At 49.3% G+C, this 21,600-nt stretch overlaps 1 protein-coding gene across 5 annotated transcripts in view; it reads left to right on the plus strand.

Moving 5' to 3' along the window:
- Positions 1 to 19,140, plus strand: part of MAP3K7CL (MAP3K7 C-terminal like) — a 33,693-nt gene extending 14,553 nt beyond the window's left edge. For 4 of the 5 annotated variants that reach the window (XM_053919364.1, XM_053919368.1, XM_053919366.1 and 1 more), the window contains 2 exons: positions 9,967 to 10,082; positions 18,531 to 19,140. In XM_053919364.1, coding sequence (XP_053775339.1) covers positions 9,967 to 10,082; positions 18,531 to 18,711 — 297 coding nt within the window. In that variant the 3' untranslated portion in view covers positions 18,712 to 19,140. The remainder of the gene's footprint in view (positions 1 to 9,966; positions 10,083 to 18,530) is intronic. The other variant, XM_053919365.1, reaches the window with a different exon arrangement.
- The last annotated feature ends 2,460 nt before the right edge of the window (positions 19,141 to 21,600 follow it).

The following is a 21,600-nucleotide window of genomic DNA, read 5'->3' on the forward strand; positions in this document are numbered from 1 at the left end:
CTCAGTGCCTGTGTCCAGAGCTGAAAGCCTGCTAGGCGGCCCCCTGGAGGGGCGCCTGTTCTCACGGCTGCCACAGGCCGGGCACCGTCACCTGCCCAGCAGAAAGCCCGCCCAGCAGAGCGGCAATGTGGAGATTATGGAGATTGTCCAGGTTGTGGGGGGCATGCCAACCACACTCAGCGGGCGAAACACAGCTCTGCCTCCACAGCGTCCTCTGCAGCTCCAGCCATCCTGTCCCCCTCCCTGTGTCCCCTGCAGGGTCTTCGGCCCACTGTCTTGCATCCTGAGGTCCAACCACAGGCCCCAGTTCCTCTTCGCACACAGACCACCCCTAGACTCTGTGCCTGTGTGCTCACCCAGCACAGTGTTCTGGTTCGGGCTCTGGCTTTGCTGAAGGGCTGTGTCTGTGTCACGGGCAGGCAGGTGGGACTGAAAATAATAACTGTGTATCTGTCCCCAGCAGTTTTTCTGCTTCATTTTACGGTCATCTCAAAGCTGTTTCACTTCATGGAAGTTACGAGAAAATGAAGAGTGAACGGGTTTGGAAGCTCGCACGGTAGAAGCACACTCAGGCTCCTGCTTCCCCATCCAGCTGTGGGCGTTCACTCTGCTTCGCTGTATGGGCACCAACACTTTTCCCTCTGGGGACACTGACGGTCCCCCCCCCCACTCAGGGGTCACGCTCCATGGAAGTCACAGCCCCCTGAAATCACCGTCACTTCTCTGAAAAAGCACTGAATTTCATGGCTTCAATTCCATTGACCTGCTTTAGAAATTCACTCTGATTATTTTAATCCAACACGACTGTTTCATCCTTATTGGCCCTTGATGAGTCAGGCTGTTGGGAGGCCATGTCTGGCTTGTGGCCGTGAGCGTCCAGGGCCCTTCGACACGCTCGCTGTGCCTCTTCCTGAACAGAGAGCGCACCCGCACGAAAGCGGCGGCTTGCTGGGGGCAGGCTAGCACTGTGTCTGTGACAAGCCTCTGCCCATCGTCAGGCCCCTGGGTCAGGGCTGTCTCTGTCTGAGGCTGTCCTGTTACTTCGCTGGCACCCTGGCATGGGGCCGTGGGGACTGAGAGGGAAAAGCTAAGATGGGGAACTAGACCTCAGAGCAGAACCTCCTTGCCATGTGCACTGCAGCACAGGAGGTCAGCCATTCTGCAGCAGCCGCGTCCGCACTGAAACCCGGGCACAGGCTTGCTGCGCACAAGGGCAAGCCGCTTCCCCTTCCCTCCCCCTGGCCAGGGCTCTTGGGGTCGCCGGCCATCACGCTCCCCTGCGGAAGAACCGAAGCCAGGTTATGAGGGCAGGTGCAAGCCTGTGTGCGGCCCTGTTTACTGGAGCAAACCGACCCCGATGACCTCGCCAGGGCCTGAACACCTGGCCCATGGAACAGGGGTGATGCCAGCCCTGCCCACCTGCTTGAGATGAGAAACCCAGGTCAGATTTTGGTCCAAACATATTTGCCAACTCAGACGACCTGTGGCTTTGAGTCCAGGCAGCCTTCCTTCCCAGATACCTCTGGTGGAGCCCGGGGCGGCTCACGTGGCTTCAGCAGGTGTGGCGTGTTTTGTCTCTGGTTTGCCAGGTGGCCACAATGTAGTCCTAAAGCCACCTCATGAAACCCGTTCTGACTTCTGGTGTCCACTGCGTGGTCTTCCGTCACCTGTAAGACGCAGCTGTAAAATAGCGATTCGGTGGACACTCTATCACCAATTTGACCCCCAGGATTTTTCTGTCACTTTGCCAAGAATGTGGGCATGTTTGAGCATGTAATTCCCGGTGCTTCTATTTCCACAGAAGCCAAAAACAGCCTGTGCAAGAATAGCAGTGTCAGACGTGGCCCCTGATGTCTCTATTCACACAGACTGCTGGGCGAGAGGCCTCCGGGCCAGGGAGCTGTTCGCAGGGACATCTCCTTCCTCGGCCCCGGGGTGGGCGTTAGGCTGGCTCCATTGGTGTGGACTTCTTTCCTGGAAGTGGGTTTCGGATGTCTCTGTGCCCCTGAGCGGCAGGCCCAGGTGACACTAGTTTACACCAGACAGGGGCCCAATTTTATGTCCACTTCTAAGACCGAATGAAAAATCATTACTCTTCTTTTGACTGACTCCCTCGCTGCTCTGAAGGGCGCTCAACCCTTTAACAGGCCCCGGGCTTCCGTCAGCAGCAGACTTGTTCTCAAACTGAACAATGTGGCTGTGTTTCGGAGATCATGGTTTGGCTTACAGATGATTCAAAGCTAAGCTGCAATGTGATCTAATTATTGGCGTTGGAATGAGGAAAAGGTTTTTTTTAAAATCTTTTTTAAATTGAATTTATTGGGGTGACAATAAATTATATAGGTTTCAGGGGTACAATTCTGTAACACATCATCTGTACATTGTCTTGTGTGCTCACCACCCCGAGTCAAGGCTCCTTCCATCACCACTCATCCCCCTTTGCCCTCTTCTACCCCCAACCCCTTCCCTCTGCTCATCGCACACTGTTGTCTATTGAGTTGTTTTTTGTTTTGGGTTTATTTTTTTTTTGTTTTTTGTTTTTGCTCAACCCCTTCACCTTTTTCACCCAGTCCTCCTAACACCCCTCCCCTCTGACAGCTGTCAGCTGTTCTCTGTCAATGAGTCAGTTCCTATTTTGTTTATTGGATTCCACATATAAGTGAAACACTCATTCTAAAGAACACATGCATCCCTATGTTCACAGCAGCATTATTTACAATAGCCACAATTTGGAAGCAGCCCAAGTGCCCATAAGTAGATGAGTGGATGAGAAAGCCGTGGCACATTTACACAGTGGAATACCACGCAGCAGAAAGAAAGAAGGAGCTCTTACTTTTTTTGTGACAGCATGGGTGGACTTGGAAAGCATTATGGTAGGCGAAATCAGCCGCTCAGAGAAGGAATATGCTTCTATAATCAGGCAAAGGACATGCTAATGAGAGGATGGTAATAAACTTCCTGTGGGGCATTACACAGACAGAGGGCTGCCAGGCCCGGGGCTCAGCACCACACCTGCTGGTTCTGCGATGTGGGGAATCCTGCGTTCTTGCTATGGACCCCACTTTTCTGAACTGCAAAGTGGAGACAATGTTGTGATGATGGGTAGAGACAGCACAGTGCTGGGCGAAATAAATAATCTCTCGGTACATGTTAATGCCCTTCCCCGACGAGACTATTCATTGAGTGAAGCACTCACGGATTTATGACTATGTATCGAATGAAATAAGAGGAGCATCTCGTTGAAATATTGAGTTAGGGACAGAGGTTCTGACGCCCTCTTCTTTTCATGAAGTTAAGGTACTTGGAAAACAATGTGGCTTCTAACTGTTTAAGCGAATTGAGCAATAGTTTCACCCCCGCCCTCCCTGAAGTCCTCCATCTAGTCTGAGGGGACAGTGGCAGGTGTCTTCGTGGCACACACTGAACTCGCCTTCCCTCAGACAGTGTCTGGCGAGGCCAGAAACTGAGGTCACCTCCACAAATAAACAGTGTGTGGCTGGAGGTGTGTGCTAGAATATCTTGTTATCCGAGCAGTTTCTCCAGAGACTTCTTTTAGGTCTTGCATCAATGTATCTCTTGGTAGCTCAGGAAGGAAAACGTAAAAACGGAGAAGTCTCAGCATTCCAGAGTTCCTGAACATCCAACGGGAAGTGGCTGCTTTTCTTCTCTCAACATGTTGAAAAGTATCTCACAGTGTTCTTTGGCTGCTGTGACCAGAGAGAAAACATATACAGATCCTTGGAGCTTTACAATGATACCTTTAATTTTCTTTGCAGGGGTGGGGGGGACCCAGTGGTCAGTAGGATATGCCTTGTAGGAAAAGTTTGAGACACTCTTGAGTCACCTCCGCCTTTACTATTGGCTACGTCAACAGAAATGATAAATATTATTCATCGCAACATTACATAAGGTACAAAATACACTGTATATTTACTAGTGCCTACCTTGACCATAATAGATACTATAGAAATGTCATTTTTTAAAATGTTTTAAAAATATTTAAAATTCTAAGATAATAGCATTTTCAAACATTGCAATCAGTCCTGAGAATGTTTTTCCATTTAGCTTTAACAAATTATGCTTGTTAGTTTGGGGGCATTAAAGTGCAACATAAATATAAACCAGACCCCCCTACCGCCCCCCAATGTAAAGGTCACATCAAGACTTCAGGAATAAATACAAAGTCTGCTCAGCAACTGTAGAATATTTAGCTTCCTAAATATATCTTGTGTGTGGGAAGCTGGGAGAGGAAAATTAACTTCTTACATTTTCGAAGTGGACGGGGCCAGCAGTATTAGAAGAAGCCAAGTAGAAAACGGAAACGCTTAAGCTGGCTTTGCCCCTTCTGGAGGTGCTTGGCCAGGCCCCTGCAATAAACTGGTGGCCGGGCAGACAGTGGAGATGGGGTGGCGTGGCTCAAGCTGGCATTCTTGGAACAGAAGCCTGTGGCTTCTCTGTTACTTCATCTTGTTAAATCGGTCCTGACGAGCGGGGTGGGGACCAGAGCAGCAGAGGCTCACCATGCTGCCCTGTAATTTAAAGCCCTTGGACGCTCCATCCCCAGCAGCTGGAGGAAGCAGAGGGGGGAAGGGGGGGCAGGAGGAAGTGCCCTCCTGGGCTCTGACCTCATGCAAACCCCCGTCAGTGTCTTGGAAAAGCAGTTCAGAGTTGGCTTGAGACACCGTTAGGAGGATGTCTTAATTTAACCTTCTCAGAACTGGCCGGGTTGTGAGCAGAGCAGATACCTTGGTGCTGGGAGCGTCTGGGAAGTCTTCCACGGTGCCGCACTTCTCTGCATTTGGACAGCTTTGTCTTGTCGTTCTCAAATAAAGTATCTGTGCATTGCTTTTCCTTGGAATATAATACTTCACTCTTGAACAAGAGTGTGAGATAAGTGTAACCGAAGTGTGGGAGGATGTAGCATAATTATGGAAAAAATAAGAAAATTTTCTCCTCCTGAAGCGAAAGGAAATTCACCATCAACGTGAAAAGCTTATATATTGCTGGTTCATTCCCAGCCTGGATTACAACTACAAAAGTCTCTTGGACAAGAATACTTAAAATTAAGCAATGAGAATTGAAGCAAAAATAAAAGTGTTAATTCTTGTTCCAGGAAGTTAATAGACCATTTCATCCAGTTACCACAGGCCTTCTTTTAAGAGTTTTTTAGTTATTGGTGTGAACATGTGGTAGCATCTTAAATGCACATGAGGCCATTAATTCATGAGAACCAGCGTTCGTAAGCGTCACGTGACAGAAGCTTACTGGCGGCTCCACTTTTGAATCAGAAGCTTGATTCTTGGGCTTGAATCTCGGGAATCTGTTTGCTCAGGCAAGAGCGTCAGTGGACACCGTTGGCCACACGTTGTCTCTTACGTCGAGAGGTGGGAAGGAGGTGGGACAGTGGCTCTCAGCGCGGGCCTGGACGTGCTGCACCCACACACACTCCATCACAAGGCGACGAGGCTGTCCTGCGCCACACAGAGCGCCCCGGTTCACCACTCCACAGTGCTCCTATTCTTATCAGCTGTGCGGTCCAAATATTTATGGGTCATGCTATTACAGCTGTCCCATCTTTTCTCCCCTTTACCTCCCTCCGCCCTGTGCCCCCTCCCACCCGCATTCCCCCCCTTAGTTCATGTCCATGGGTCGTACAGATCAGTTCTTTGGCTTCTCCATTTCCCAAACTACTCTTAACCTCCCCTTGTCTATTTTGTACCTACCAATTATGCTTCTCATTACCTGTACCTTTTCCCCTATTTTCCTCCTCCCCTCCCCACTGGTAACTCCATGTGATCTCCATTTCTGTGATTCTGTTCCTGTTCTAGTTGTTTCCTTAGTTTGTTTTTGTTTTTGTTTTTTAGGGTCAGTTGTTGATAGTTGTGAGTTGTTGTCATTTTACTCTTCATAGTTTTGATCATTTTCTTTTTCTTAGATAAGTCCCTTTAACATTTCATATAAGGGCTCGGTGATGATGAACTGCTTTAACTTGACCTTATCTGGGAAGCATTTTATCTGTGCTTCCATTCTAAATGAGAGCTTTGCTGGATAGAGTCATCTTGGATGTAGGTCCTTGCCTTTCATGACTTCGAATACTTCTTTCCTGCCCCTTCTTGTCTGTAAGGTTTCGTTTGAGAAATCAGCTGACAGTCTTATGGGAAGTCCTTTGTAGGTTACTGTCTTCTTTTCTTCTGCTTCTTTTAATATTCTATCTTTAATCTTTGGCAATTTAATTATGATGTGCCTTGGTGTGGCCCTCTTTGGGTCTAACTTGTTTGGGACTCTGTGTTTCCTGGACTTGTATGTCTATTTCCTTTACCAAATTGGGGAAGTTTTCTTTATTTTTTCAAATATGTTTTCAATTTCTCACTCTTCCTCTTCTCCTTCTGGCACCCCTATGATCTGGATGTGGGAACATTTAAAGCTGTCCCGGAGGCTCCTAAGTTTCTTTTCATTTTTTTTGAATCCTTGTTTTTTCATTCTCTTCCGGTTTAATGGTTTATTTCTTCCTTTTGTTCCAAATCATTGATTTCAGTCCCAGTTTCTGTCCCGTCACTGTTGGTTCCCTGTATATTTTTCTTTATTTCACTCTCATAGCCTTCTTTCTTCTTCCATTCTGCAACCATACTCAATCATTTCTGTGAGCATCCCGATTACCAGTGTTTTGAACTCTGCATCTGATAGGTTGGCTATCTCCTCATTGCTTAGTACTTTTTCTGGAGTTTTGATCTGTTTTTTCACTTGGGCCGTATTTCTTTGCCTTGGCATGCCTGTTACGTAGTAAGGGGTGGAGCCTTAGGTATTCACCAGGGCGGGACAACCCACGTCCATGTGGTGGTGCTGTATGTGGGGGAGGGTCAGAGAGGGAACAATGCGACTTGCTCAGCTCTTGCCCTGCTTTCAGTCACGTCCTCTGTTTCCCCCAAGTGAATTGCACCCTTCCAGGTGCTACCCTGGAGCTGATTCCTGAGAGGGTCGGCTTGTGTATGTTCTAGGACCCTGTGGGCCCCTCCAAAGCACTCTCAGGAGAAACTGGCAGTTTCTTCTGCTGCTGCAACCCCCACAGATTTTTACAGGCAGAGTTTTTGAGACTTTATTACCCCGTGCTGGAACCCTGGGTTGTGCAGTCTATCTTGCTTCCCAGTTGTTCCTCCCAGTTTATATACAAATATTTGTGTGTGAATGTGGGACTGCCCGGTCTGCTAGCTGCTGCTTGTTGCGAGTCCTCTCTGTCCCAGCTGCCCGTCTCCGCCCCTCCTACCAGTCTGAATGTATGTTTCTTCTTTATTTCCTTGGTTGTTGGACTTCCATGCCATTCAGTTTTCTGGCAGTTCTGGTTGGTTTTTGTTTTTAAATTGGTTGTTATCCTTCTTCTGGTTGTGTGAGGAGGAGAAGCGTATCTACCTACACCTCCATCTTGAGTGTTTGAAATCTAAACATTTTAATACTCTTATTCACCAGAATTCCTATTGGGATAAGAACATGTGTTTAACATTCTTTGGTGAGTCCCCTTGGCTAGCGAAAATGTCCAGTGATGTCAGAGGCTCTCTAAGGATGGGGGTCGTGCTAGGCAGAGGGCGCTTTTACTTGTCCAGTGACGCTGGGGTCAGAGGCTGCAGGTTATAAAGGGGTGAGAGGTCCTAAGTTCCCTGTGAAGAAAGGCAGCATGCCGATGCAGGGAGCCTCAGGGAGCTCAGAAGATGGGCTGGGGCAGCGGAAAGATTTGATGATCACTCTTGTTGCACTACCTTTTTTTTTTTTTTACTGTGGTAAAAAACACATGACATAAATGTTGCCATCTTAATCATTTCCAAGAGTACAGTCAGCAGGGTAAAGTACACTCACAGTGCTGAGCAACCATCTGCGGAACTTCTCCATCTTGCAGAACTGAAACTCCCTCATTAAGCTGCAACTCCTCATTCCCCTCCCCCAACCCCTGGCAACCAATATGACAACTTTACAATGTTGTGGGGTGGGTTGTGTAAGATAACTTCCGTCTTTTTTTTTTTAAACCTATCTGTTTAACACTTTCATGCAAACTGGGAGACCTTGACATGGTGCTGACCCTCCGTGTCAGGTTGGGGTGACGACAGAGCTTGCAGGACCCAGAGGCCAAGGACACCTGGCACCTTTCCTCCCCAGAACACTAAGCACGGAGCAATTTTGGCTTTTTCTTTAAAAACCAGAATTACTTCTTCCTTGTGGGAAGCCTTGAAAACGTGACTATGTAGCATGGTCACCCTGCTAAGAGCACACGAGGGTGCAGAATACACCCGGAACTACCCCACCCTTAAATACCCTGGCAGCAGGGACCTGCTACCAACACATAATAACGTCTTCAAATCTGCCACCGTTAAAACACGCCAATTAAAAAAAGAACCCATGAAAAAAATTCCCACTTAATAAAAAGGTAAGGGGGGAAAGAGGCCTTCCTCTTCTTAAGAAAACTATGTGCCTACTTTTCAGTTTTCCTTTTTAATTATAGCAGCAAAGGACAGTTTCGCCCAGATTACGGCCGCTCTCATCCGTATCCTCTAATGCACATGAATTCTCCCAGAGAGTCCTGGAAGCTTTGGACTATCTGTGCTGAATTTGTGGTGCAGGCCCCGCCACCACCTGGCAGTTAGGGACTGAACCGGGTGTAGGCTGTGTTTCCCTCGGGCGGACACAGACACGCGAGTCTCGGGGCCCGGATAACCGGGCCTGGGTGACTAGCAGCTTGGCCAGGCTGCCCAGAGTGAGTCAGTTTCATTCGCCTTGCGGTTACACCTGGCGCTCTGCCAGGGGAACAGGTGAGAACTGGTGAGGTGGGGAGTTCGAGGACACACTTGCGGGAGCCAGGAGCTCTGCATTCCTCTGGCAGGAGCTCCCTCTCCCGCAGCGAGCTGCCTGGCACCGCTTCCCAGTGCGCCGCTGTGCGGAAAGGCGCGAAGGTCCCAATAGGCTGAGCACATGCTGACTGTGTTCCTGGGGCCGTAGGGCAGGGTGCTGCGTAACGTGGTTTTTATTAGATTTTCCATGACTCAGGACACAGATGTTCCACAGGGATGTTCCAAATCGATTTTGAATTTTATTTCTTTTAAAAGACCTCTGTGCAGAGGCCTGATGGTAAACAAGCAGGGTCACCGCATCCATCAATCAGACGATCAACTATGGGATTTCTACTGCTTCCTGGATGAAGTCCCCACATGTGACACCCAAAGGGAGCTGTGTCCTTGCAGAACGCACCGAGAGGAGCAAGCAGTGCAGGGTTCATTAGTTCTCAAGTTACCCACATGAAAAAGTGAGAATCTGAGCAGACACACAGCTTACAGGTCTGGACCACGGCGGAGGGAGGGCAGACTGAAAAGCCTATTGAACGATGAAATCCTCTTTCTCAGATATTATGTAACATTCTCCATAATAATCGAAAAGTGATTAAAAAACTATTTAAAAGACTATTAACTAGTGGTTCTAAAAATAATGGTTTTAATAACGTGTTGCTAACTAGAAATTAGAGTTATACACTCAGGGAAAGCTAGTTCTTTAGAAACGAATTTCAGGATGTAGGCTTTTCGACGGGAGGCGGTCGGGAAGGGTTGCCCCGGGGTCTCAGTCCCTCGCGGGGGTCGGAAGGCACAGGAAGCCGGGCTCTCCGGGTCTCACTTGTTACATGGCCGGTTTATTTCCGGCCCAGCCTTTGTCCTTCAGCTTGGGGGCACGTCCCAGAAGGGCGCCTTTCTGGTAGGGCTGCTCTTGCTGGTGAAAAGAGGCCTGGGTTGCAGGACCAGAGCAGCCAGGCCACGGGCACAGAGCCTGACCCGCCCCCAAGCGCCCGCTCCAATGCAGGGCTGGGCTGGCCGGGGCAGAACCGAGGCCGCACGCCAGTGCGTGACACATGGGGGTCCCGGCCCAGGCCCCAGGGGCGCAAAGGGGTTGGTGCTTTATTGATACAGGGAAATAACTGACATCTTGTTGTTTCTGAAGCCTCTGCCGCCTTGTCAGGACTCCCTGGAGTCCATGCAGGTCTTCCGGCAGCACTGCCAGATCGCGGAGGAATACCACGAGGTGCGCAAGGAGATCGCGCTGCTGGAGGAGCGGAAGTAAGCGGCGGGGCCGGCGGGAGCGGTGGGGCGGCAGTCAGAGGGGATGGGGTTGCTAGGAAACGTGTGGTCTATTCCGCTTGTCACAGAAATAACCCAGGGGGCACCTCTGTGGGTTCCATGTTTTACTTTATGAGCAGTGAGAGGAACGGGGGTGATTCCTTCCTTCAAACTAAAGTTTTTAATAAGCATTTGAGTTCAGGAAGTTAAACATGCCAAAATACCGCCCAGAGCCACACTCTGTTGCCCGTGAACGTGCCCAAGGGCCCCAGCCCTTTTTGGCTGCGGGTGGATTATACTGAACGCTTACCGGGAGTTCCCACAGCAGAGAGTTGGGCTCAGTTCTGGGTTGAAGTGACGCAAGCATACTGGATGAATGACGCACGCGTGCCGGACGAGCCGCACGCGCGTACTGGACACGTGATTTGAGGTGTTGGACGTGCGTTGCAAACGTGCTGGACGAGCGGCGCATGCGTGCTAGATGAGTGACACGTATTAAAGTGACTCGTGTATTGAGTCCAAACATACTGTCTTTTATGTTCTGCTTCTCCCCTTCCTCTTGCTGAAGGGACACATCTTTTATATTTATTACGTAATTTGTAAATCGGAGGAGGTGAAATATGTTGTTTTGAAAAGTTTATGAAATCGTCGGGACTTTCGCTAGTCCAGCGCGGCAGCTGCACAGATTAGACGGCGGGGAGGGGAGGGTTTCGGCCGGGACTTCTGCACGTACCGTGAGGCCCGGTTGCAGGGAGACAGACCTTTTCTTACCTCCTCGCTTGGTTGTGTTGAAAACGTGAAATTGTACCTGGATTCTGGTAATAGAAGATTAAAGACGTTTACGAGATCAGAAACAGCTTTCTCCTCCTATTTTTGAGACTGTCTTGTTTGGGAGTTTTCATACATTGACTGGAGTGTGCAGATGGAACGTTTACATACTACCAAGTCCTGAGAAAAGCTTCATACAGGACCTGAGGAAGCTGATTAACAATATGACCAGGGTGAGGTTACAGTGTGCAGGTGAGAGTGTGAGTGTGCGAACTGTGATGTCCTAACAGAAGAACAGGTGCTCTGTATTTGCTTGTAAACTCTTCTGATTGACTTGCCGGGGGACTTTGTCCCCTAAGCCGGTGCGAGGCTCTGTGTTTGGGGGGAGATTGGAGACTCACCACTAAGTTACAGCATCTGTGAGCTCACGATTTTGTCTGCTGCCCTTAAAGAACACACTGGCGTACTGGCCCGAGGGTGAGCCCCCTGGTGTTTGATGGCGATGCGCCCCGCTGCGCTGTTGCGAGCAGTAGCGGCTCTGGCCGCCGCCCAGTGACGGCGAGAAGGCAAAGCTGACTCCAGAGGGAAGGTGGCTGGCGGCCGGTGGAAGTGCTTCACCTAACCCGCCAAACCACAAAAATGTTGGCCAGACCCCTGATGCAGCTACTCACAGGCCTTTCTGAACAGCTGACTAAATGGGAGGCAAAGGCCAAATTCTTTCGTTATTTTTTCCTTTCTTCTTCATAGTCTCCCAAATTTGTTTTTCATTATTCCCGCTTCTGCCATTTGGGAAGAGGACTCGGGGAGTCCAGGTCTGGGTCCACGTCCGGTTGCCCTCGGTTGTCCTGCCTGTGGTTTCTGTCACTAGGAGGGGACACCGTGGGCTTGGCCTGGATTTCAAGACGGACGGGGGGGGGGATGGGGGAGCCTTCGCGCCATGTCCCTCGCCGCCCCACCCCCTGCCCCCCGCGCACCCCAGCTGTCCCGCAGGGACCCGCACTGCTCCGGAGCACCGCGGAGCTCCCTGGAATGACCGCACCGGCCCTTTCTGCGGGCTGAGGCGCGGTTACCCACCCGGGTGCTGCCCCTGCTGACTGTGTGCAGACACGGACGCCCTGTCACATGTGGGTCCCACCACCGAGCAGGGAGCTGTGCGGAGGGTCCGACACGCGTGAGGGTGACAGAGTGGCGATGATGGGAGGTTGTAACGCCCTCCGTGCAGCCGCTTCATTTGTAATTTCTGTGGCCCATATTTAAATACGAAGCCAGCATCTGTGATAAAGTCTAAGATAAATTGTTGAAATAGAAAGTATGGTTATATTGTAATTATAATGAGAGTTGTCTTCCAAGGGTTATTGATCATTGTTTTCATGGACACTTTCATGAAGCAGAAAATCATTGTGAAACATATTTTCCTAAAAATCTGTTTTCTAAACAGATTTTGTTTTCAAGCAAGAGAGACTGGGCCACATGGATTTGACCGAAGTAATCGTCGGTCCGTCTTTTGATGATTTGGATGAAAGTTTCTTTCCAATCTTTTCCTAAAGTGTGGCTGATCGCGTTGCCCCCGGCAATCGGTTAGTGTCAGGTGGGCGCCGGGGGGACGCACCCTCGGGGGCCTCCCTGGAAGAGTTTGGTCGTGGGCCTGATGCAGGCTGAACTTCCCGGCATCTCCAGAGGGGGTCTCCCTGGATCACGTTCGGGGACCACGGCGGAGCAAGGAGAAGCGTTGGCTCTTTATTTTAAATCATGGTGTTGGATGGGTAAGCTTTTTTCTGGGATCATAAATTTAGCTGAGTTTAACTTAAAGAATCACTTCTGGCCTATTGACTAATAATGTAAGAAAAGCTTGTTTGTATTTTTATTGGACCTTTTTTTCTTCTCAGTTGAAAAAAATGGCAACTTTATTGAAAGCTTTATAAAACTTACCAAGAATTCTTACATCTTTACAGAATTCCTGCTATCATTTTTGTCTATTTCTTTCTAGGCCTTTTGCATGTGAATATTGTTATATAATCTAGTAACATATGTAATGTTTACATATCTAGTGACGAAATATGCACGTTTTCAGTAATATTATAAGCTTTTTATATAAGTTTTTTATTTTTAACACATTCAGTTTTATGTATTAATGGAAATACATGGGAGTGAGATGTAGACCTTTTATGACTTTTGAAACTTACGACAATTGTTTGACAGAAAGTTTTTAATATACACCACTGAACAGCAGTTAGATGTGCCACTAGATTCGCAATGAGTGAAAGTCGACTTCTCCAGGTAGAGTGTTTGGTCTCGTTCAAAGGGTTAATCACTTAACTGTTCCGTGTAAGCAACAGCGTGCCTGGTGCTGTCGTAGTAAATGACAGGCTTAGAATGCCAGAAAACCGATACGCTCTTAGAAATGTCAGGTTGACAACTGTCACTCAAAGAAAGTGACTCAGCGGTTTCCCGTGCACTCCCAGGATCGTGCGACCGTCACCACAACGCCAGGACATTGCTGTCGCCCCGGAAAGCGCCCTTGTCCCCGCGCAGCCAGCGGTGCCTGCAGCGCCCGCCCCCCTGCTCGCCGCACTGCGGTTTGCGGGTCCGCGAGCTTCAAATGCGTCCCGATGGGTTTCGCGAGCGGCGCTTTTATGTGGCGCGGTGGTTGCGAGGTTTGTCCCCGCGGCCTGCGTGGGCACTCCATTCCTTTCCGCTGTGGAGCGACGTCCCCCTGAATGGACCGACCGGATTTCATTAATCCGCGTCCCCAGCTCTCAGACGGTCGAGCGGGTTTGCGCCTTTGGCTGTTGCGAGTGATGTGCCGCGAATGCGCACGCGCGAAGCAGTGTGTGCGCGTGAGCTTCGAGTTCCCGTGTGTTGTGTGCCCAGGAGTGGGGTTGCCGGGACGCGCGGCAGCTCGGCGAGCCCCCGGCCGGGGGGCTGCCCGTGGCCGCAGTGGCCGCGCCCCGTTGTGTTTCCAGCAGGAACGTCTGGGCGTCCTCTCCGCTCCCATCTTTGCTGACACTCACGGCGTCTTTGAGACCACAGCCGCTGCCGGGGGTGTGAACGGGAGTCTCATGTGCTTTTCATTTATTCTCCCCGACGGCTGAAAATACTGACTCCTTTTTCTTGTGCTTTTTGGCATTTCTGTGTCGTCTTGGTGAAATGTCCATTCAGCTCCTTTGACCATTTTTTAAAAAAATTGTCTTTTTATTATTGAGTTGTAAAAAAGTTATAGAATTTTAGTGGGTTTATGTAAAACATTAGAAAAGGGTTTTCATACAGAGTTAACCACAGTCAATGCCAGACATATTTTCATGGCCTTTTTAAAGAACATACAAGGGTGATGGGGGAATTGCAGCCGCCTGGAGGGGAACCTGTCCAGAGGGCGGGAAAGGGAGCAGATGTGATTTGTAGAAGTGTGGTCGAAAGGAGCCCTGTTTTGGTTTGTAGTTATGGTATTTAATTTATTCTGAAGTTTCCAAATGTTTAGCTGGAAACATTTATTTCTTTAGGACCCCAAAGGCAGAGGGTTTTAAACTACACTCTCAAGAACCCCTCCAGATTGGGAATGAGGGGTGTTGGCCGGAGACTGGACCATGGCCAAGCAGAGAAGGTCCAATTTTATCAGTTTTATTTGCTTCAATTCTTTGAAAAAAGGACCCCACAGCTGTAAAATACTGAAAACCAAACATCACTGTCATATTCTAAGCACATTCTGTCAAATAGTTACTGAGACCCCAGAAGAGGGGTTTCACTGTCTTAAAGAAACAGCACATGGACCTGTCGCCCCTCAGGTGTTTGCAGGGCGCGTGGTACGTGGGGAGAACATTCTGTCCTCCTTCCTGAGACGTCTGATGTGGGTACCAGACCTCTGGGTGTGGCATAGGGTTCGAGTCCATCTGCCCCCAGTGGAGAGGGGCTTTCCCAGACTAATGTGGTTACGAGACTCCACATTAGGGAACTACGGACTACAGACGGAAACAAGTCCTGGTTTGCAATAGGATTTCAATAAATACTTGCTGAGTGAATGAAAAAGAACTAAAGAACTGTCTTGGCTGCTCACTTTGCTCTAGGGGGTGAGAGAGTCACAGGATTCTTTCATTGGAGGGTTTAGTTTTGTGTGAAATCCCAGCATCCCAGAGTTTACTGGGCTGTGAGATTACACTTTCCATTAATGCCCCAATTGTAATGGTCTGGGTGCTAATTGCAAGCAGTCCATCCTTTTAAATGGCACCTCTCATCTGATCCGCTCCCTGAAACCACGGTAAAGGAGACAAAACATTTACCTCCTTTGCTAAGGAAGAAGGCTCCAATTTCTGGGGGAGCTGAGTGAGGAAATATTTTACCTTTCATGTTACTTCTACCCCCAAATTAACTCTTTTGGGGTGGCAGTGGAAAAATCTATTTTCTTTAGAATAGTGATTCGTAACCGGGCCAAAATTTCAGCCCCCCCCCCTCCGCCTACCCCCAGGACACTGGCAAGGTCTGGAGACATTTCTGCTGTGATAACTAGCCAGTAACCCTGCCATCTGCGGAGTGCCGGCCAAGGGTGCTGTTACACCTCCCACAGGCCAGCACACAGGTCAGCCCCGTGGCGAGACGGTCTGGCCCAAAAGGCCGATTGTGCTGGGGCTGGGAGACTCCACTCTACAGCGCTGCCTGCCTCTGGGTTTGGGGCTGCCTCTGGCTTCCAGGAGATAAGATTCCTGTACGTCTCATGCATTACTCAGTCGTGGGCCTCGGCCCCGCCATCTGGACGACGCTGTGGAAATTCCACGTCAGTCGCACGCACTGATCCTCCACCTGCAGGAGACGAAGACTGGCGTTCATGCCCCTGGTGCCATTCTCAGGTGTCTGCTCCTTGTGTGTGCAAATGCTTGTCCTGCAGCACATGTCTCTCAGGAGCCAACAGTGCCATCTAAACCCTAGTTAACGTGGAAGCCCTGTGATCGAGACAGCTTGTTACTACATTGTCCCAAACGCTATAGCTCGTTGGGGCCAAACTCTCTAGGATTTTGTCTTTTCCAAATAAGCGTCTTCAGTCAATTTGGAAAGTCTCCACAACCTCGGTAGTAGTCTTTCTAGAAACAGAGAAATATTTGTCCCGATGATGAATCCACATCCCGACTTCCTGCAGCATGAAGAATCTCCTTAATTTTAGACTCAGTTGCAAAAAAGTTTCAATGTTCCCTTTATCAAGTCATTTGGAGTTTCTCTTCACTGCTGTGTTTTAGCAAATAGAAGCTTTTCCAGGAATGTGGTCCAGGACGGTCTAGCCGATCTACGGCAGACCCAAGGTCATAGTCTTTTCTCTGGCCATTACAGCATGTGGAAACAGTTAAGGTCTTGCCTTCCGGTGACAGTGGTTTTCTGCCCCACACCCCACTCCACTGAAGGGACCGACAGAGATGATAAACGGGAACTCAAGGGCAGGACCACATTCTAGCCAGTCGGGGAGACACTTGTTCCTAGGTCACCTGTTTGTGAGATTGTCTCTGTGGCTCGATGTGCCAGCAGTAATCATGGGTTGCTAATGGAAGAGCATAAGTATGTCTGCATAACTAGGCCTTGCGGATGACAGACGTTTTGACAGTACTCATTGAATATATGTACGGATAACTGCTTTCAAATGCATGAAACTAACTTGGAAACCTATCAATTAAGTCTTCTTAATGCTGACAAGGAAGAAATTATTACTGACTTTCTCTGACTCAGGGAGATTCGGCCAGACGATCATGACCAGTCCTTTCGGTGAAACTGTAAAATCTGTGATTTTGTGATTTATCTTCTCTGTCCACCAAAACTACTAACATGTCCCCAGGAGTTTTAAATGAGGTCAGACGTGGAACCAGGGTGGCCGCCATGGTTATGCCCAGGATTTCCAAGTCTTCCACCATGATTTGAGAGCAAACTCTATTTTAACCTGAATTATTTGTGTGATAGTTGATTTGAAAGGGGGAAAAAACAGAAATAGAAGATCTGATGGGTGGAGAGTGTAGAGACATGTCTCTTTTTTACTTACGTAAGTTTTACTAATCAATGTTTTGAAAAACACTTTAAATACGATTTACATTCGATCTTATGTTGTATTAGTTTCAGGCATACAGCGTAGTGGTGAGACGGTCCTCCACTTTACAAAGGTTCCCCTCAGTATTTCCAGTACCCGCCCTGGCACCACACATAGTAATTATAATATTATTGACTATATTTCCTGTGCTGTACTGATCAGTGTCTTTAAGACAGTTACATAAGGATCTTTACTAATACTTCATTATCAACATTTATTGCTGCAACTATGCTTAGAGGTAGAGAGCCACAAACGAGAATAGCTTGGTGCTGGCTCTTTCTTATTAGCTGTATGAGTTTTTCGATTAAATTAAGCACTTTGAACTTCTCTCTCCTCATCTTTAAAATAGACATCACTTGTCGCTGAGGTAGCTGACTCCGCAGTATTCACTCAGCAGGTATTTATTGGGAGCCTTTATATTCTAAGCGCCGTCAAAGATTCAAAGATCATCGAGGGCCCGACGGAACTTTGGGTCGCCACGTGTCACTGTCTCAGAGTCTGCCATCGTCCCCTCGTGTGGCGTTTCCTGCTCTGTCGCCCTAGACACCCCACGGGCTGTCTTCTAAGAACAAGGGCCCTCTGTCACCGAGCCGCAGCACAGTCGTTACAGTGAGCGATTCTGGCATCGGCAGCGGCAGCTGTTACCTAATCCACAGTCCGGATTTAGGTCGCAACCACCTCCCAGTCCTTCGCGGCCACTTCTTCTCAGGCCACAACTGCACATTTCACTTAGTTGTCATTTCTCTTCAGTTTCTTTAAACACGTTCTTTACTTCTCGACGAGCACAGGCCAGCAGTCTTGCAGACCTTCTCCCAGTCTGAAGTTGCGTGCTGCCCGCGTCTGGGCAGGAATGCCACGCAAAGCAGGGCGCGTTCCGCCACGTCTCCTCGTCTCCCTCCCGGGACGGGACGTCAGGTCGCAGCACTCGACTCAGTGGCCTTCCGGCCTCTCTGCACTTTTCCCCGCAGAGAGGAAGCGCCACATGCACTTATATTGCGGCAGAAAAGCATTCCTCTTAGGATTCGCTGACCCGCACCGGGGAGGGGCCCAGCCTGGGGCCGTCACGTTTATTGAGTCTGAACAGGACCGCGAACCGCGCGAATTTACCGCGGCCCGGCCTGCGCTCCGCCTGCAGCGCGAGTGCAGGGTCTTGTTTGCTCGCTGGGGGGAGGCAGGGAAAGTAACGACGCAGGAAGGAGCGGGATTCTTCGTTCAGGGCACCAGACAAGATTTGTTACACCCGGAGACAGAAAACACAGGAAGATACCCGACTCGGGAGGGCGGAGGGTAGCTAGGGACGGAGAACAGTTCTGCCCACAAGAGAGAGCATCTTAAATCATGGTCAGGTCTTTATGTTTTCCCCTCAACTACCTGCAGTTTTCACAATTTGTTGTGCCCTTAAAAAGATCGGCTGTTTCGACTGTCGAAGGATTTGTTGAGCATTTCCTGGACGATGGTTAGTATTACGGGATGTCTCGGAAGCGCTGGAGTGAAATGAAGGAGGCAGGCGCGGAGGGTGGGATGCGCAGGTACAGCTAGTGGGGTGCGCACGCGCAAACGGGCGGCGCGCAACCATGCACCGGCGCATGCGCATTACAGCATGCTCGTCTCTGCTGCCCCATCTGCAGGAAGGAGCTCATGGCCAAGCTGGCGCAGGCGGAGAAGGAGAAGGTGGATGCGGCTCAGCTGGCCCGCGAGTTCGAGGCGCTGACGGAGGAGAACCGCGCCCTAAAGCTGGCCCAGTCCCAGTGCGTGGAGCAGCTGGAAAAACTCAGGGTCCAGTACCAGAAGCGACAGGGCTCATCCTAGCTCGGCCCTGCGCCTGGCCGCTGGTTGCTGCCCCCCGCGCTGCTGGCGCCCCACGTGGCGGGCAGCGCTCGAGCCCAGCACTCCCCTGTCCAGTCTCAAGGGGTGGGGGTGGGGGGTGCGGATATTGTACTTTAAATATGATTAAAGCAAACCTGTTACCCCTACCTATCTGTTTTCAGAGATTGTAATTAGTTTCCAAGGTATTTTTTTCTTATTTAGGAAGATAGGATCCTCCTGTACATCAGGGCAGAAAATGACAGAAGTAGAATATTAACTGGCTCTGCTAAGAATCTCAAACAGAATTAAGCCACGGAACAGACCAGCAAGATGCTCATGGCGAGTCCACATCTGTGCATTAAACATCGCATCATCACGGTTCCCCTGGGCCGTCAGAACATCCCCACCGTGTCCACGTCTGCCAGAGTCAGAGCCGCCCTTGGCCATGGGTCGCTGAGGCTGCGCGCAGCACGTCTTAAGAGCTTTGTCTCCGAGGCGGCGCAGAAAGCCGGTCTGTGCCTGAAGCGCTCCGCGCGGGCAGACGCGCAGTTGAAACAGTGAAAAGCAGATGAGGCCTCGTGTCCTGGGGGGCTGCATCCGGGGAGCCACCTGCCTGTGCTGTGTGCTGGGGGGCGGGGCCGGGGGGGTGCGGAACTGAAAGGGGTTGTTTAAATATGACTGGTGAGTTCCCATAAAAACATCAGTAAAATTGTAACTACTGCTTTGTTTTGGATTTAAGAAGGTGTTTGGGGTCGGTAATAACTAATGGAAATATGTGAGTAAATTCAGTATTAAAAAGATTGTCCCTTGTTTTGCTTATCACCATATTTCCCCAAATTGATCTCTTTGTTTTATGTCCATTTCTATTCATGTAACTTCTTTTTCATTAAACATGATCAGTACTCTCATTCTGCATTGCGTCCCTGTGTTAACCTCCCAGGTACTAAGAGGCAGAGTTGGCTGACCCTCCTGAGGTGGTTCTTAGCTGTGGTTGCATGTGCTGCAGAGCAGCGAAAGCCTTTTCCTTGGAAAGACCGTGGCTTCTAAATAAACACCTCGGCTCTGATACTAACCACAATGCATTACTGTCTCCAGCAGGGATGGCCCCTCACAGAAAATGGGTGTGGAGGGGTCAGGTAAACAAGTTCCAAAATTTCTTTATTCTGCCAGAATCAAAATAACTTAACAGGGTCAAAATATTTGAACACTCCTTGTATTGTCTGAAGGATGTGCTGGGTAAATAGGTTTCCTATCTTTTCTAGTCTTAGCCCAAAACTTTTCTGTGTTTCCAGAAGATACCTATTCATGACTGAAAAGCAGCATTTCTCTAGGGGTGTGTGTTTCATGCAGACTTTTATTCATTAATAATATGAAAACATCACCCACTTTTGTAGCAAAAAGAAAGCTAAGAGCAAAATTCTTACCAGTTTCACCTTTTCATGTATCTGACACCTTTCCCTCGGTCTTTTCTCCCACGGCTCATTGTCTGAGTGACTCAAAATCACACAGGAGTCCTCTGTCTTCAAACACACGATAGTCCTCCTACTCACCGTAGTGAGAATGTGGGAGAACGTCCCCAGTGGGCAGAGGCCCTGCCAGTATTAAGGTAAATGTGCTTCTTGCTTTAGAGCTGGAATGAAAGGAAAATCCAACCAGTGTTACTTTCTGCAATTGCTTTACCAAAGAATCTGCTATTTGTGGGCCGTCCACCTCATATAGACATGAGAGAATGTGGTTACGTGGGGCCAGAAGTCAAACCTCTGCTCATTGGTGTTGGCGGAGCTTCTCTGTCTCATTCTGGTCCCTGAGTGTGGACGTATCGCTAGCTCAGGACCACGTGGAACTGAAAGGATGTGGAATTCAAATCAACAGTGTCTTACACACTTGTGCGGGGTCACAACCTTCTAGGGGGCTTCCCCCATAGGTGGGGGGCAGGCAGAGACCTAAGAGGAAGGCAGACACTCCAGGTGAGAGGCGGCAGGTGAGGTAAGCCAGGGAACTAACGAAAATTGTCTTAGGCGATGGCAAGAGGACTGGTTTTCCCCATCCACCCTCCAAATTTTAAAAGTTTCCATGGAGGCCCTAAGTGGGTTCAGTCACACACCCAAGGGGCTTTAACTGGGTCATACCCAGTACAAAGAGTCCCGACTGCATTTCTATCCAAAGACTGGTTTCTGGGAGCTGGGAAGGCAAGCAGAAGTCACATTGCAAGGGCGCAGAAGGTAGGGGACCTCCACTGGCCCTGCCCTGGCTCAGCTCTTGGGTCAAACCAGCGGTGACGACTTTTCTCCTCCTCCTCCTGCTTTCTTCTTCTTCCTGTAAAAATGCTGAAGGAATTTATTAATTTTGCTTTTGAAATTATTTGGCCTGAGTTACAGATTTAATTCATCAATGGCTTTGATTTCTCAGCAATCATTCATTATGTGTCCTCAGAATAACTCGGAAAAATCTGACCTACATGTTTCCAGAGCTAGTAAGAGAATGGAGAATATTCTTAAACAACTAGAACTCTTAAGATAATAACTGCACCTTTCATTGTCACTTTAGAGAATGGTGATCAGAGGTGAGGGTGCGGTCACATCAAGGAGGAACACAGAAGGTGTAGTGTCGCAGACAGAGCTGAGGTGGCCTGTGAGGTCACGGCATTCACAGGGCTCAGGCCCTGTGAGACCCTTCCCATTCTGACATCTGCGTTGTAAGGACCTGGGGTGCATCCTTCTCATGGTTCCCCGCATGTGCTCCCTGAAGGAGAAGCGTCTTACACTCAGAGTATTTTAAGTTCCAGGGTTAAAATCACATCCTTTCATTTGCTCTCTGAAACTTTGCAAACGTCCTATTCAGTCCTCATGGCCGCTCACATCTCAGGCAGCTCTGGGACAGGTGGATGACAGG

The sequence above is a fragment of the Desmodus rotundus genome, chromosome 2 (assembly GCF_022682495.2).
Source record: "Desmodus rotundus isolate HL8 chromosome 2, HLdesRot8A.1, whole genome shotgun sequence".
NCBI classification, from domain to species: Eukaryota; Metazoa; Chordata; class Mammalia; order Chiroptera; family Phyllostomidae; genus Desmodus; species Desmodus rotundus.